This window comes from Lottia gigantea (assembly GCF_000327385.1).
Source record: "Lottia gigantea unplaced genomic scaffold LOTGIsca_132, whole genome shotgun sequence".
Taxonomy (NCBI): Eukaryota; Metazoa; Mollusca; class Gastropoda; family Lottiidae; genus Lottia; species Lottia gigantea.
In genome coordinates this window covers 647,922-664,768 of record NW_008707463.1, presented here as the reverse complement: position 1 = coordinate 664,768, position 16,847 = coordinate 647,922, and the positions used below count along the sequence as shown (strand labels likewise).

The window sequence follows — 16,847 nt, the reverse complement described above, 5'->3', positions numbered from 1 at the left end:
AGTAAATATGATGTCTGTAGTAAATCATTTAGTAAGAAAAACCTAGTAAATATGATGTCTGTAGTAAATCATTTAGTATGAGAAACCTAATAAATATGATATCTGTAGTAAATCATTTAGTATGAGAAACCTAATAAATATGATGTTTAAGGTAAATCATATAATAAGAAAAACCTAGTAAATATGATGTCTGAAGTAAATCATTTAATAAGAGAAACCTAATAAATATGATGTCTGTAGTAAATCATTTAGTAAGAGAAACCTAATAAATATGATGTTTGTAGTAAATCATTTAGTATGAGAAACCTAATAAATATGATGTTTATAGTAAATCATTTACTAAGAAAAAACCTAGTAAATATGATGTCTGTAGTAAATCATTTAGTATGAGAAACCTAATAAATATGATATCTGTAGTAAATCATTTAGTATGAGAAACCTAATAAATATGATGTTTAAGGTAAATCATATAATAAGAAAAACCTAGTAAATATGATGTCTGTAGTAAATCATTTAATAAGAGAAACCTAATAAATATGATGTCTGTAGTAAATCATTTAGTAAGAGAAACCTAATAAATATGATGTCTGTAGTAAATCATTTAGTAAGAGAAACCTAATAAATATGATATCTGTAGTAAATCATTTAGTAAGAAAAAACCTAGTAAATATGATGTCTGTAGTAAATCATTTAGTATGAGAAACCTAATAAATATGATGTCTGTAGTAAATCATTTAATAAGAAAAACCTAGTAAATATGATGTCTGTAGTAAATCATTTAGTATGAGAAACCTAATAAATATGATGTTCATAGTAAATCATTTAGTAAGAGAAACCAAAAGACACTATTCTTAAATTCAATAGTGCTCTGAAGAAAAGCACCATCAAGAAATACCATATTTCAAAAATAAAAACTGCTGATATTTGAGACAATGAAACCTGATATGAGAGTTTCTAGAGAAGTATAACTCACAGTGGTTACCTGACACCTACTACCTCTACCGACCCCCGACTGAGATCTCATGTCAGGTCACTGATAGTAAGATAAGGATGATGTCTATTGAGTTATAGGATCATTAACAAGATAAAGGAAGAGATAAGGTGTCAGAAGAAAACCTTGGCTAACATCTTAATACTATATATAGACACAGCTTTATTGAACAACAATCACTGGTTAAAGCATTAATGTATATATAGTTTGCCCATCACTTCTTCTCATTATGTGCCTGAGGACGACGAGGGAAACACGTCGAAACGTTGCATAAAACTTTAACCAGTGATTGTTATTCCATAAAGCTGTGTCTATATATCGTACTCACAATTGCTAAATGCCATTCAAAGACTACCATGTTATATAGGTTAATTGACTATTTGATTTACTGAGTAATTAAATATAACAAAATATCTTGAGCTGTATTTATATTGAATTACAAACCACAGAATAAAAATTCATTTCAGAACAAATTATACAGGCAAAAAAATCACCAGGCATATATATCATATTGATTCAAAGAATGTTTGAGTGAAAGCAATCAGTAAAAGTTAAGCAATATCATTCCTATATCTACAAATGAATTCTTTTAAAACATACAAAACACTACTTAAAGGGACAGGTAGGCCATATTTTTGACCAATCATAGTTTAGTCTGAGACACTGGAATTTTTTCAGCTGAGCTTATCAGTGTTCATAGTAGTTCAAAATTGAATGTTAAAATGACAACTCATCAATTTAAAATACTCTGTGATATATTGAAAAGACATATATAGAAATAGTGAGTAAAATTTCTAGTTTGAAGTATTTTTAAAGGAATTATGTGATTTTCGTACATTTGTAGTACTATTATTTACATATATTTAAGACTAAAATCAACACCCAAATGGCACACCTGTCCCTTTAATGCGAATGAAATGAAAAAGCTGCACCCTTCCAACAGGTATAGGTTAAAGAATATTAAAGATTTAATTTAAGACACCAATCATAGGCATTCTGAAACATCCTTATCCATGGAGTGAAAACTAACTTTTCTTTCATTACGCTCGGCATCCACGGACACTGCCAAGACAGGAAACATCTTTCAGGGTGTGGCATAATAGCCAGATGGCGTCCATTTTCAGAGCAAACAGCAGCAATGGCATCAGGTGAACCATTAGGATTAAAAGGATAAATTTGAGTATTTTGGCCGTCATCATCAATGTAACGTACTGGAGCAAGATTCTTGGATAATATCTGTTGATGGAGTTCAGGAGTTTTAAAACACATCTTACCTAAAAAAGAAAAGTAAAATAAATTTTCAACAAATATTTGGTTAAATGATATCATCACTTTTGCCAATCACATTTTTCTTTAATTGGGTACAAACTCAATACTTAATTTTAATCTGAAAAGCAAATATTTAAATGACTATACAGATGACTATAAGATGTAACAGCGAGAAAAAGGCAAAAATATTCCTTCAGAAACTATCCTTACAAAAGAAAATGACGCTAGAAAATGGTGCCCACATAGATAGGTGAAGAGAGATAACTGATGGAAAAATTTTCATAACTACGGTAATTAGGGTTTTGGAGTATTGCAAATAAGTTAATTCATACATGTGTAATCTACCGTTTTTGTATGTTGTCCACCGATCTACCGACGGGATGGCCAATTCTACTGATTTTATGTTATTTTTTTTATTTTCCAAAACAAATTTCCAAAACTAACTGTTAGATGCAGGTAGGTACAGATATTGAGATAAGACAATGATGTACTTTATAATGTAATATTTGAAAACAAGCTATTCCTCATACCTTCCCCGTGTGATACCCACATACCAAACATTGTCCCTTCCATATCTTTTAACATTACTGAGTTATTGTCTTGTATCTTAACCGTAACATAACGTGATTCATAACGTTCAGATGTATTATGATCCAGCAAGAGACCCTGAGATAGGTCAGAATTATCTGAAACAATTCAAACAATAAGATAACAACAGATAACCTCACAAATCAGGTCCTATCCATTCCACAAAGTACAATAAAACAGGCGAGGGGTAGGGTTTTCCTTTCTCCTACAACTCCATACCTTAAGCCTACCCCTGACTGAATTTTGGTACCATGTGGGTGACAGGGACAATACAAAGAAATCGTACAATATCCGACACTGTCTTGAGTGACTTTTTAAATATAGTATAAGTAATAATTAGCACACTTTAAGTCTATTTTGTGTAGCTTCTATTACTTACAAATAAAGTGGAATGCTCATGTTTATGTTCTGATACTATTCATAATGAATCAGAGAAGAATAAGGAACAAAACATCTTGATTGAATATCATTGAAATCAGAATAAGATTCTAACCTGCAGCCCCAACCCAGCCTAACAATGCCATTAACTGACATCCATTACACACTCCTAGACTGAACGTATCAGGACGATTATAGAATCTGGTAAACTCTTCCTTTATATAACTATTAAACTTAGCTGTAGCAGCCCAACCTGTAATAATATATAATAAATGATTTACAACAAACATCACTTTATATAACTATTAAACTTAGCTGTAGCAGCCCAACCTGTAATAATATATAATAAATGATTTACAACAAACATCACTTTATATAACTATTAAACTTAGCTGTAGCAGCCCAACCTGTAATAATATATAATAAATTTACAACATACTTCACAACTTTAAGCCCTACTTTCTGCTCTAGTCATGGAATATGCAGTGTTCAATGAGGGAAATTTTGCAGGCAAAACCTACTCTCCTTTGATATACAACTGTCAAAGGATATCTAATGTGCACAACCTTAAGCTCTCATGGCCTCAGCTAATTGTTCCCTATGAAAGACAAGATATACACTACAAATACAACTTTAAACATTATCAAACTAAAAAACTGGATTTAAGCTAATAAATTTCTTAATATTTTTAGATTTTGAAGATTTGTAAAAGAAATCATTTTCTTACCTTTAGCTGATCCACAGACATCTGCGTAGCTAAATCCACCCACAAACGCCAAACCTTGAAATCTGTCCAGGGTAACGACTTGATCGATTAAATCCTGCATGTTGACATCCCATACTTCAAATCCTACAGAGTGGAATGCGGCCGCCATTTCTCTATCTCCATTGCTCCCTTCTTCTCTGAGTACAGCAACTCTTGGTTTATTTTCTACAATATCAAAATAATGTTAGCTATGTGCACTCTCTGTCATGTTGGACATAAATTTCTAACAGATTATTACTTCTAATAAAAAATACAATTCAGAAAACATGTGATGGAATATTTTAACGTTATTGGGTTTTAATGATATCAGTGATAGATGGTTGAGGAAGGACACAAATCTGTTAAAAACTTTAGTTTGGTGAGCGAATGCCAGCTGACATCAGACCTGACCTACCTCACGTTTAGAAAACAATTTACTTCAACCGACAGAAATGTGGGTGTACAAAAATCAAACTAACTCTGTCTTATATTTCGCGTAAAGCAGACAAGAAAGTCACAGTAAAGTTTGTTGTGAGAAACTGTAAAAATGAATCAATACAAGTCTCACCTATATTTGGTGTAAGACAGACAGGATCAAAGGTTAGTTTATATGGAGGAGATTTTCTGTGTTTTAACCCTTCTTGCTCAGTCTCGACACAGCCAGGGTTAGTCTGGTATCTCTCCAGTTGAAAACTTGTCTCTTCCCAGATATCTCTTAATATTGTCATCTCTTCATTTATAACTTCTCTATCATTCATCTTTACTGTGATCTGTAATTGAACTGAAAGCTCAGATTGAGGTCAAGTCTGTTGTAAGTGTAGTGATAAATAAACAATGCTGGGGTCCAATTTAAACTTATAATATAAATAATAATAATAACTTATTTTACTTGGGACAGAATTAGGTCCATTACCGGTACACCAAAAGTGTATAACAATGAAATATATAGCTTCAGTCAGTGAGAATCAACCATCTTATGTCTAACATTCAATCCATGGGGACAATACAATAAATAACCACAAAAAAATAAATAAATTGTTGGTCTTTGTCAGTCAAAACCAAATATCTTACGTGTTTATCCTGAGTAGAATAACCAATATTATAACAAGTTATATTGGCGGTAGAAAATCTATTTATAACCTCTTCACAATTATCTGATGAACACTCTAAAATAACCCCTGGTTCTTCATTGAATAACACTGATAGGTCACTTTCTAAAAGACACAAATTGGATTTTTACAACTTTATTAATAAATTAGAGAGAAGACCCTTCATCCCTAGGTAGGTCAATTTCTACCTTGCCAAAACTCTAAATTAACAGCATGAAAGTTTTTATCATAAAAACAAATGATCATCTGAGATGACTTGAGTGGAAAACAATCTAAGGTTAGGAAAAGGAGTAATATTGGTGAAAGCAACTAACTAAAGAACATTCTTTTATGAATAAAGTATTGGGGAAAATTCTAGCCACATAACAATAGAAACTAAGAGTTCACATCGCGTTTTTTTTTTTTTACTCTCACTTCATGACTATTTTACATCATTTTACATAATAATTACAGATATTATCTCTAAATGTCATTTACAAGTAGATAGAACATTAAAAAAATAAAAACACTATTATAGATATACTACTCCTTTCTTTAATTTTTGCAATTCCTGTATGTGAATTGAAACGTTGCTAGAATTAAAGTAAGGAATAGTATATCTATAATAGTGTTTTTATTTATTTAATTACAGATAGGTTATAAGTAAGTCTGATCAGAGCAACAACGACCAGAACATGCAGTTTTCATTAGGGTTGCGCCCGTTGACTGAAATGGTCTAAGACAATAACCTACTATTTCTAGAATATTCAGACAACAATATAAACATTGAAATTGTCAGAACTATTCCCCAAGTAATGTTTTAACAATAAAAGATAACCTGCAGTAAGAAAGAAGTTGTACCTGATGTAGTAAGAGGAAGATTAACCTGAGTTCCACAGTTACCACTAAACATCATCTCTAATAGACACGTTATAAACCCTCCATCACTAATATCATGTCCTGCTGTTATTAACTTATCTACAAAATAAACCATTATTAGATCAACCTTAGCTTAGATATTTGACCTCTCTAATCCAAATATTAAAAACATTGTTATCTATGTAGATTCTATTAAAGGAATGCCAAATATCAAAAACATTGTTATCTATGTAGATTCTATTAAAGGAATGCCAAATATCAAAAACATTGTTATCTATGTAGATTCTATTAAAGGAATGCCAAATATCAAAAACATTATTATAGATATATTAGGTATGTCAACTCTCTGAAAGGGATCTGGAATAATAAAAACAAATCAAGAAACAATATTAGGCATGTGGACTCAGTAAATTGGTTTATTGTGCAACCTGCATCAGTGACAGGAGGAACAAGGTTAAAAATCAAGACTCTTGATTTAAGAGTTACAAGATCTATGCCAAGAACATATTTTAGAGCCCTAGGTTAAAGTAAATGTCTGATTGACTGAGTCAACAAGGCTCCCAATCTTTCTCAAATACAAACCTCATCTAGTTTAACTTTCAAACATAAAACTCCAGGTGCAGACGTGTCTCAGATATAATACCCTAGCTAGTTTTCGCTATGGATATCAAACATTCAAACAAAAGACTTGAGGCATTCACGCTCACCTACCTTTCAATAAAGACTGTACAATGTTAAAGACAGATACCAGTTCCTGTGGGTTATCTAAATCAGGGGCAGTAACTCCAATCTGTTTGTAACACTGAGCGAGAGCTGTTCCTCCCAGTCGATAGAGATCTTTATTTAACTTAACATACAGTAAACAACCTAAAAATTGATCACAGTGAAAGTGTCAATAAAAAATATTTTACTTGGCATCAGGTGTTCGAGACCAGGTGTGTGTAATCTGCCTTCCAAACAACACCCACTGCATTTTGTTTATCTAAATGTTTCGGAGTCTAAAGCTGTTAGGCTGAACCTGCTAATTGGGACAAACAGATCCCTTTTGGAAAAATATTGTACGCAAGATTAACAAATATTATGGAATCAGCTAAACTTTTTCGATTGGTAAGATATCTGTGAGTCCGATTTTGAAAGAGATAATGTGTTTACCATTAAAGAAAATGATATAAATATAAAAAAATATAAAAATAACACAAACCTCGGCCTCCTGGTAGTTTACAGTCTGGCGTTACAGTGGCTGTGATATCAATACACGGGACATATACAGATATAACTAGTGTACCTGTAATATAATACATAGTTTACAGTCTGGTGTTACTCTGATATCAATATACAGGACATATACAGATATAACTAGTGTACCTGTAATATAATACATAGTTTACAGTCTGGTGTTACTGTGATATCAATACACGGGACATATACAGATATAACTAGTGTACCTGTAATATAATACATAGTTTACAGTCTGGTGTTACTGTGATATCAATACACAGGACATATACAGATATAACTAGTGTACCTGTAATATAATACATACATAGTTTACAGTCTGGTGTTACTGTGATATCAATACACAGGACATATACAGATATAACTAGTGTACCTGTAATATAATACATAGTTTACAGTCTGGTGTTACTGTGATATCAATACACAGGACATATACAGATATAACTAGTGTACCTGTAATATAATACATAGTTTACAGTCTGGTGTTACTGTGATATCAATACACAGGACATATACAGATATAACTAGTGTACCTGTAATATAATACATAGTTTACAGTCTGGTGTTACTGTGATATCAATATACAGGACATATACAGATATAACTAGTGTACCTGTAATATAATACATAGTTTACAGTCTGGTGTTACTCTGATATCAATACACAGGACATATACAGATATAACTAGTGTACCTGTAATATAATACATAGTTTACAGTCTGGTGTTACTCTGATATCAATACACATGACATATACAGATATAACTAGTGTACCTGTAATATAATACATAGTTTACAGTCTAACATATACATAATTGTAAATCAGAGAAGCCACATGCTTCAAAGTATATACAGGACTGAATCAAATCCCTAGAAATATTACAACCTATCTTTCTGCATCTAATTGGGCAATACCATGCTGTGCAATCAGGGAACTTTGGGCCAGGCCTATTCATTTTTGCTGCCAACTAACAGTTGGAAACTTTGAGGTCATATCCAATTTATACCAACATTGAACCTTGAATCTTTAAGTTTCCGAGCAAACCTCAAACTCCCAGAGGCACCACGGCTACCAGATTTCTAGGTTAGCTAGCAACTTGGTATAGATCAGAATAAGAAATCCTACCTGGTGCTTTAATGGTTTCCCCACCAACTCTAGCTGCCATACTCAATGAATCTTTTCCACCATCCACAGCTATACCGAGCTCCTTCATCACCTGACACATTGCCTGGCAAGCTATATATAGATTTACTCCCTCTCCTGGTAATTTAGCTGGCCACATCCAGTTACCACTACATTTTACATCCTACAAATGACAGAATACATCCCATTAACAGCTGTAACATCCATTACATTAACACAATGCTTAAATTCTCTATTACATTATACACAGACATACCAAGTTGAAGGAGCTACAGTATTCTTAAAGGGATAGTAAAGAGGTTTTCTAAACTTTTTATGTATATCAGGGACACTGATAGCATCAATTTGCATTTTGACGTCTCTGTCTCTTGCAATTCCACTGAAACTAAGGCGTTTTCTGACATCACTAGACTGTGCATAGATATTAATAGTAGCGTCCAGTTGCTCCCCTCTAGTGACGTCATAAAACGCCTTAGTTTTAGCGGAATTGCAAGAACCTCTTTATAATCCCTTAAACATTGGCCAAGGAAGACAACTCTGTGTTACTGAGCGACAAAAGGTATGTCAGACTGATAGTCTAATAGTAAAACTTAATTTAATTGCAATAGCCACATTTCTTGTATCACAGAAGTTTTGCAGGGATTTAGTTTGATTGTACGCTACCAAATACAACGTAGGTGTTAATAATATTGATCCCTACAGAGATTTGGGCAAGATAAATTTTTAAAAATTGAGTTGTCAGAGAAGCTGTTGATTTGTATAGTAAATGCAGCAACACATTCTTAAAAGTGCCATATTTGATCATATGATGAAGGCAACTTTACAATTATACACCTATAATTTTGACAGGAGTTTAAATGGGTCTGACATTAAGAGATAATACATCATAGAGGAAATGTTAATCCTACCTTCAAATCAGTAATTCTAGCAAACATGAGGTTAGTTAGAGCTTCATTGACAGACATCCGAGCTCCGATAGCAGGGTCTATCAGTCCCTTGATTGGCTGTTCTCCTATTGCAGTGGCAGATCCAACCTACAACACATACAAAACATTACAAGCCTTTAAAGAGATAGTAAAGAGATTTTCTCTAAACTGCTATGTGTATCAGGGAAACCATTATGATAGCTTCTTCATATAAAAGGCTTAGTTGAATAGAATTTCAAGACTCACTGATCTGACTAAAAATTGGAAAGGTGCAAACCAATAACAATACATACACATAAAAAGTTTAGAAAAAACTCTTTACAATCTCTTTAAATAATCAATACAAGAGCCCTTACCTACAAAATACATAGAAATAAAACATGCAGTCCTTATAATACTTTAAGTTAGATACTGCTTAAAACTTTCCATTACATCAACCCATATAACCCAATAACTTAACGAAATGAAAGTACAATACCTTGTCAAAATAAGAAGATGCAGTGACTGCTACATCAGCTAATGGTGTATGTAATGGACCAACACATTGCTGCTGGGCTATCAGACCAGTAACTGATCTATCAACCTAAAAAATGAAGAGAATAATAATAATAATAATGCATTTACATATAGCGCCTTTCTGCTAGAAAATGTTGACTAAATGGCGCGGAGTTGCTCTGTCATATCTGGTATTCACTGGTAAGTAAGTGTTTCTTTAGACAAGTTTTGAATATGTCCATTGAATTTGCATCTATAACATTAGGTAGATTATTCCATAGAACAGGTGCTGCAGCTAAAAAACCACAATCACCACAGTATGTTCATGAAGTTTTTACTGAGTTTAGAAAGCCTGAAAAAGAGAAATGTCCGAAGAGAAAATCAGTAGAAGATTATAAGATATATAGTGCTTCTTAATCCTGTCCCTTACACCCTAGAGTTAACAGGTTATTACTGAATTTGAATTTACCTGCAGCTTTCTTTAATAACTAATATAGATTATTACAAATTGGCGCATTTCAAAATATTTCCATGTGCATACAAACCTTATTAGTAAGATATCGTTTACTGGCTACAGTAGGCAGACGGAGGACACGATTCAAGGCCTCTGATATAGTCACGCTGTCTGGTAGAGTGATGGTCTTTAATACAGGTTTTACTGTCTTTAAATTAAATTCCTACAATCAAATAGAACTTGTAAATGGAATGAAATAGAATTTTATGTCAAACTAGTGGTTATAAAGATGGGCGACACCATGCAAGTTATTTTGTCAGACAACAGTCTGGTCAGTCTGGTCAACAGGAAACAGCATGGAGTTTTGACAAGTGAGCAAAAAAGTTATAAATATTTTCAGTCCCCACAAATCCAAGAATATTTTAAATAAGAAGAGGTACACTTTACAACGTTCTGTATCTTAGACGGCTAATATTAAGGAGTTAGAAGAATGTATAAAAGTTTTTCTAACATGATTAAACATACAACTCTAGTGAAAAGGAGTTTTACATCCCATACTTAAAACAAATCTTTTTTTCAACCTTCTTACCTTTCGTGGCATTTTTCCCAGAACACATTCTAAATCTAAATCATAAGGCAGCTTTTCATCGTTTATTTCATCTGTTAACATTGGACAGTCTCCTTTCTCATCTATCTTACCATGAATTTTAAAATCTTCTAATTGCATCTACAAACAACTTTATAGAATGTTTATTTATTTCTAATGTTTAAAATTATATTGATAGTGACATTCAATATAGCACTCTCTACTGTGGCAGGTGTGGCATGTGAGGCTCAGCATTCTCATTCTTTTAGAACACCTGATACAACTCACAGGGACCTGTATTATACTGTTGTAAAAATTGAAAAACAAAAATTTTGACCGATATGCAATAAGAAGATATATTACGTATCATGTTTCAACAAACAGTATGATACAGGCCCCTGTGACGTAACTCTGCCCAATCTGAGGATACAAATATCAAAAACTTTAAATTCCTTTCAAAGAGTTCACAAAGATAATAATGGTGTTTTCATACATCCTACCACTTAGAGCATGTATCTTAAATCTCATTTACAGCATCTTCCATTCCCTTTCTAAATGACACAATGTGAAAAAAACAAAAGTTAGAATTGGACCTACCCTGCCAGTTCCAGTAACAGTACCAACAAAATTAACAGGACATCTTTCTCGGTGGCTGAGTTTCTTCAAAACACTGGAATCATCGGGTCTAACCAGCACAGCATCGCTTTCCTGGTACTCTGCCCCCCAGACCTCTAGTAGGCTCAGTGTAGGGTCACCCAGTTGGAACCGGTCAGGTTTTATTACAGCCCCTAATGGCTCTACGATTTCCTTTAATACATTACCTAGCAACAAAAAATACAGTAAACAAGATTTGATTTTCTTAATATATGACAAACATAATGTATGCTTAACTCTTAGAACACTGAGTGCAAAAAACCTAACAAAAATGCCGCTTTAAAGTCCACTCAGCTATATCACGTAATTATACGGTCTAAGAAAGGGTTTAAGATATATATGACAGTTGATACTATTAGTCATTGTATCTATTTACAGTTGTCTGATACTTATACAGAGTTATCTATTCTTGAGTGTAGTTGGCTCTTCCCTAGAAAATCATGTTGTTTAAAGAATTTCTTGTCACTTAAAACATGCAGCAATGATTATAAGTGTATTCATATTTTACTTCAAATAAACACCAAAACTATGGCCTACCGTTTCCGCCAGCACCTTGGTCATGTATACTACAAATAGGGTTTTTATTCTTCATCTCAATACAGGCCCTGATGATACGATTCAACTTCTGTTCCATCTCGGCATCACCTCTCTGTACAGCACCGTAATCTAACTCTGCCTTGTTGTCACCCTGGACCTCCACTGATGAGGCAGCCCCTCCCCCTAGACCTATACGATACACTGGTCCTCCTATCTTCACTACCTCCATACCTAACACAAAATAACAGATTCCATGTAGTTTGTGGGGGTTCCCTGTCTTTTTTATGCACCAAAGCATCCATCTGTCTAGAAGTCTGTACGTCAAAAGAAAGATAACACATACGTTTAACGCACATATGGAATCATATTTGACGAATGACGGATCTGCAAGGGCCATTGATGTCTGCATGACGCGTATATGGAATCTTAGCTTTAGTTAGCTAAAACAGAATTAAAATCCAATAACATACAATATAGAGATCACATTGCTTTCACACTGAATACAGCCCATATGTTATTTAACAGGAAAACCCAATTTTTCTTGGGTAAATCTAAATGGTTTTCTGGACATTATGAATAGAACCCAACAATCATAAATACCAGACTTCAACAGACTGCTAAAACTCTCACAATTTCTTATATTAACTGATATTTTAACTTTATAGAGGTTATATATGTTCTTTATTCAGAGACTAGTTTTTATTAAAATATTATTTCAAATAATTGAGAAATACCATTCCTGTTTCTTTGGACTTCCCCACAAAAACTACAGTATCATGTTTTCTTATAAGGCTTCCCAACGATGAAAGTTCTCCATTTACCAAGCCCAAGATTTTTTTCAAAACATCACAGAGAACAACACTCATTTCCCCCTCCCCTCATTTCCAGATAAACATCTAAAATATACCTTTTTCAGGGCTCTGTTTTAATATATGTTCTCCATTCAGCATACCCAGTCCTCCACTGAACATGATAGGCTTTACATATTCTCGTCGTTCACCATCCGATAATACTTGACCGAACGATCGTGCGAATCCTGTCAGTACAGGCTCGCCAAACTTATTACCATAATCGGAGGCTCCATTGCTGGCTTCTACAGCTATTTCTAGAGGTGAGGCGAAATTACTAGGATACGCTACATCTTCTTCCCATGGTTGTTTATAACCTGAATAATTTTTATTATACTAGATTTTCACTTTCTCTGATTAATAAATACAATAGGGAACAGATGTAGAGAGAGCTTATAATTGTCTTTGAAAATGTTCCTTAATTTTCTTCGCTTCATTTTCATGTTATGAATTGTTAAAAGCAAATTTACTTATTTCAAACCATTTTGTTTCAACATATCGTCAAGATTTGCCGAGATCTCAAGGAAAACATAGTTATCACTAGCCATGTTATGTTGATTCTTCAAACGAGATGCAAAGTCAACAAAATGTGTCTGGGTAGACCAAGGAACTGCGGTCCAATCTTCACGCTCTGACAGATGATTCTGATGGATTTGTGGCCATTGTGAGGTCAAATTGTACTATTTTCACCATCAGACTTCAGCCAAATTGTAAGCAGTTGTCACTGATAGGCATTCTGAGAAGCTATTCAAACATGACTGGTATAAAGCCAGCTAACATGACCCCTACCTGGTATTTGAAGATTTCCGAACGAGTACCCAGCAGTTCCAGCCAGAACGTGAGCCCCACGACCAGTTGCATGTACATCACGAATCCTTCCACCAGTACCAGTGGTAGCACCAGGGAAAGGGGCAACTCCTGAATAAAAAAAACCATGAAAACTTTTTTAATCTTAAAGTAGGAAGATGGCATAGCAGGAAACTCTGAGTAACAACAACATGTCTTTTTAGGCTCTGTTTTAATATTTCTAATCTAAGATTATGTTATTGTGTATTATGCTGTTTTCGATACTTCTTTTGATTACCATGTTCACAGACTCAAAGTTGTGATTTTCTGATTTCCGAGTCCCTCTTATTACTACTGTAGAAAGTCGTGAAAATAAAGAACAATTGTTTAGGAAATTTTCAACATTTCTAAGACCTTAGCCTTGACCCTGCATAAAAATGGTAGCAACGTAAAATGTAGTACATTGCAAAAAAACTGTGCCACCCCTTCTTTCCCCACCCCCCTGTATTAATTAAAGACGTACCAGTAGGGAAGTTGTGTGTTTCAGCAGTAAATATAATATGTTGTGTACGATCGTGTTCTGTTTTCATTCTACTAACTTCACCTGGCGTCTCTGGTGTTAAAACTCTTACACTGTGACCCACAATTCCACTGAAAGGTAAAACTATTAGTAAGATAAGCCTGATCATCTTTTGAGATGTAATAATAAAAAAAAATTCCCTCACAAACTTGGCCCAATGTCTCTTACATGTAAGGCTGGTAAAATAATTAAAATAATGGAATATAAGTACAAAGGTTTTATAATTTCCATTATCGATTATCAAATTTGGTTATTGATCAAATATTCAAGGTACATTCCTCCCAAGTAACCATTGTCAGTCATGTACTACTAGTAGTAATCTCTTCCATAGAGATTCTCTTGAGCACAATAAACTGTAATAACCGATCAAAGCGATTATTATTCAAATGATTAAACTTCTATTACACAAAACTGGAATTAAAAACTTGGACATGATTTTTATATAGTAGTTAGATGGTTTCTTAAATAAAATATTTCGATAATTAATCGATTATTGATCAGAAGCCTTCCTAAGATAATCAAACTCAATTTGGTAAATCAATACCCAGCTGTAATTACCTGCTGTTATCGTTAAATTTTATGATATTGTTGGGATTACTGGAATTCTGAGTGTCCATAATCATAGAAAACAGAGATTCTTCATTGTGTTCCATCTTACCATCAATATTTAACTTGCCTTTAAAAAACCAGTGACGACTGTGTTCACTGTAATAATAAAAACAAGTTTGAAAAGGTATGATAATAAGAGATTTCAACATTTTTAACAGAAATTCTATGTGCTCACTATAAATGTCAAATTTAAAGATCCTACAGAATAGAAATAATAGTGTTTTCAGGGCTATTGATTTATCTGTATTTACCAGTCATGTCTGATGGGAGCTCCAAAATGATCTTTAGTACATTTTCTATGCAAATGTGCAGCATTTTTTTCATTCCTTATGCATTCTCAATGAAAAATTGTACAAGAGCTTGTTAACATGTCTGAATTAGAGATTCTAGAATCAACAGCCCTAGTCGAAACAATTTTATATTCCAGTGATTTGTACCAATCTTCTTTTTGAATACAGCAAGCGATGCGGTATCAACAGATAGCATAACAATTTACAGGTACAAAGACTGTGAAAGGTTGGGGAAAGGTTTGGGACTGAAATAGTATTTGTACCTGTTGGACTGAGCTAGATCAAAACATTCCACACTAGTAGGATTTCTTTTGATTTGATTCGTAAATAAATTAGTATAGTAATCTAGATCCCAATCATCGAACGCTAGACCTGGAAATAAACAGAGATATTATAATATTATCATCAAACACTAGACCTGGAAATAAACAGAGATATTATAATATTATCATCAAACGCTAGACCTGGAAATAAACAGAGATATTATAATATTATCATCAAACGCTAGACCTAGAAATAAACAGAGATATTATAATATTATCAATAAACACTAGACCTAGAAATAAACAGAGATATTATAATATAATCATCAAACACTAGACCTAGAAATAAACAGAGATATTATAATATTATCAATAAACACTAGACCTGGAAATAAACAGAGGTATTATAATATTATTATCAAACACTAGACCTAGAAATAAACAGAGATATAATAATATAATCATCAAACACTAGACCTAGAAATAAACAGAGATATAATAATATTATCATCAAACACTAGACCTAGAAATAAACAGAGATATAATAATATAATCATCAAACACTAGACCTAGAAATAAACAGAGATATTATAATATTATCATCAAAATCCAACACTAGACCTAGAAATAAACAGAGATATTATAATATAATCATCAAACACTAGACCTAGAAATAAACAGAGATATTATAATATTATCAATAAACACTAGACCTGGAAATAAACAGAGATAAAATATTATCATCAAATGCTAGACCTGGTAATAAACAGAGATATTATAATATTATCATCAAACACTAGACCTGGAAATAAACAGAGATATTATAATATTATCATCACCATAACAACAGAATTGAGGCCATTGTCCTGTTAGATTAATCTAAAACAGCTTCGAAACTAAGATGACATTGTATAAAGTAAATGTGCAAATAGACAAGTATGGTATCCTATTTCTTTAACAAATACATACTTGTATAGGAAATTGTATTAAATCTTTTTAATTTTTTTAATCAAATTACAGTAAAATGCAACGTTCTTCAATACCTAACTCTTTATTCACTTTCTCTAAAGCTGTTCTTCCACATCCCATGACATCAACTTCAAATATCGGATCCGATCGAACATCTAGGTCAAAACTTTTTAAAGGTACATAGTATCTACACTGAGTCATTTTATCATGTAGTAGGTGAACAATTTTCGAGATGACGATCTCCGTTGGTAGCTGATTATTTTTAAACGTTAAAATATAACGTGTGGAGTATTCTATTCGGGTGATGGATTTCAAACCAACAGACCGACAGATTGAGATGGCGTTAGTGGAAAATGGCGTGGAAAAATTAAGTCTGAAAAATACAAAATAAGTTGGTTTGTGTTGTAAGTTAAGTAGGACATGAAAACATTTGGGCATTTGGAGTAAGAAACAGCATTGAGTGGCTCTCATTCATAGGGGCCCACACTACCTATCTGAATGTCAAAGGATTAAAGCCATATTTTCAAAGAATT

General features: G+C 33.1%; 1 protein-coding gene across 1 annotated transcript; it reads right to left on the bottom strand.

Annotated features, from left to right (window-relative positions):
* Positions 1-1,951: 1,951 nt before the first annotated feature.
* LOTGIDRAFT_172386 (hypothetical protein) lies at positions 1,952-16,752 on the bottom strand (the record flags this gene model as incomplete). Its single annotated transcript, XM_009049261.1, has 22 exons — positions 1,952-2,265; positions 2,791-2,946; positions 3,342-3,479; positions 3,954-4,157; positions 4,540-4,741; positions 5,043-5,185; positions 5,921-6,037; positions 6,650-6,805; positions 7,140-7,223; positions 8,300-8,480; positions 9,226-9,351; positions 9,722-9,826; positions 10,284-10,415; positions 10,782-10,886; positions 11,376-11,599; positions 11,970-12,200; positions 12,877-13,134; positions 13,607-13,735; positions 14,127-14,254; positions 14,742-14,888; positions 15,346-15,454; positions 16,389-16,752. 22 exons carry the CDS (start codon positions 16,750-16,752, stop codon positions 1,952-1,954), a joined length of 3,753 nt encoding a protein of 1,250 aa, XP_009047509.1.
* Between the last annotated feature and the right edge of the window lie 95 nt (positions 16,753-16,847).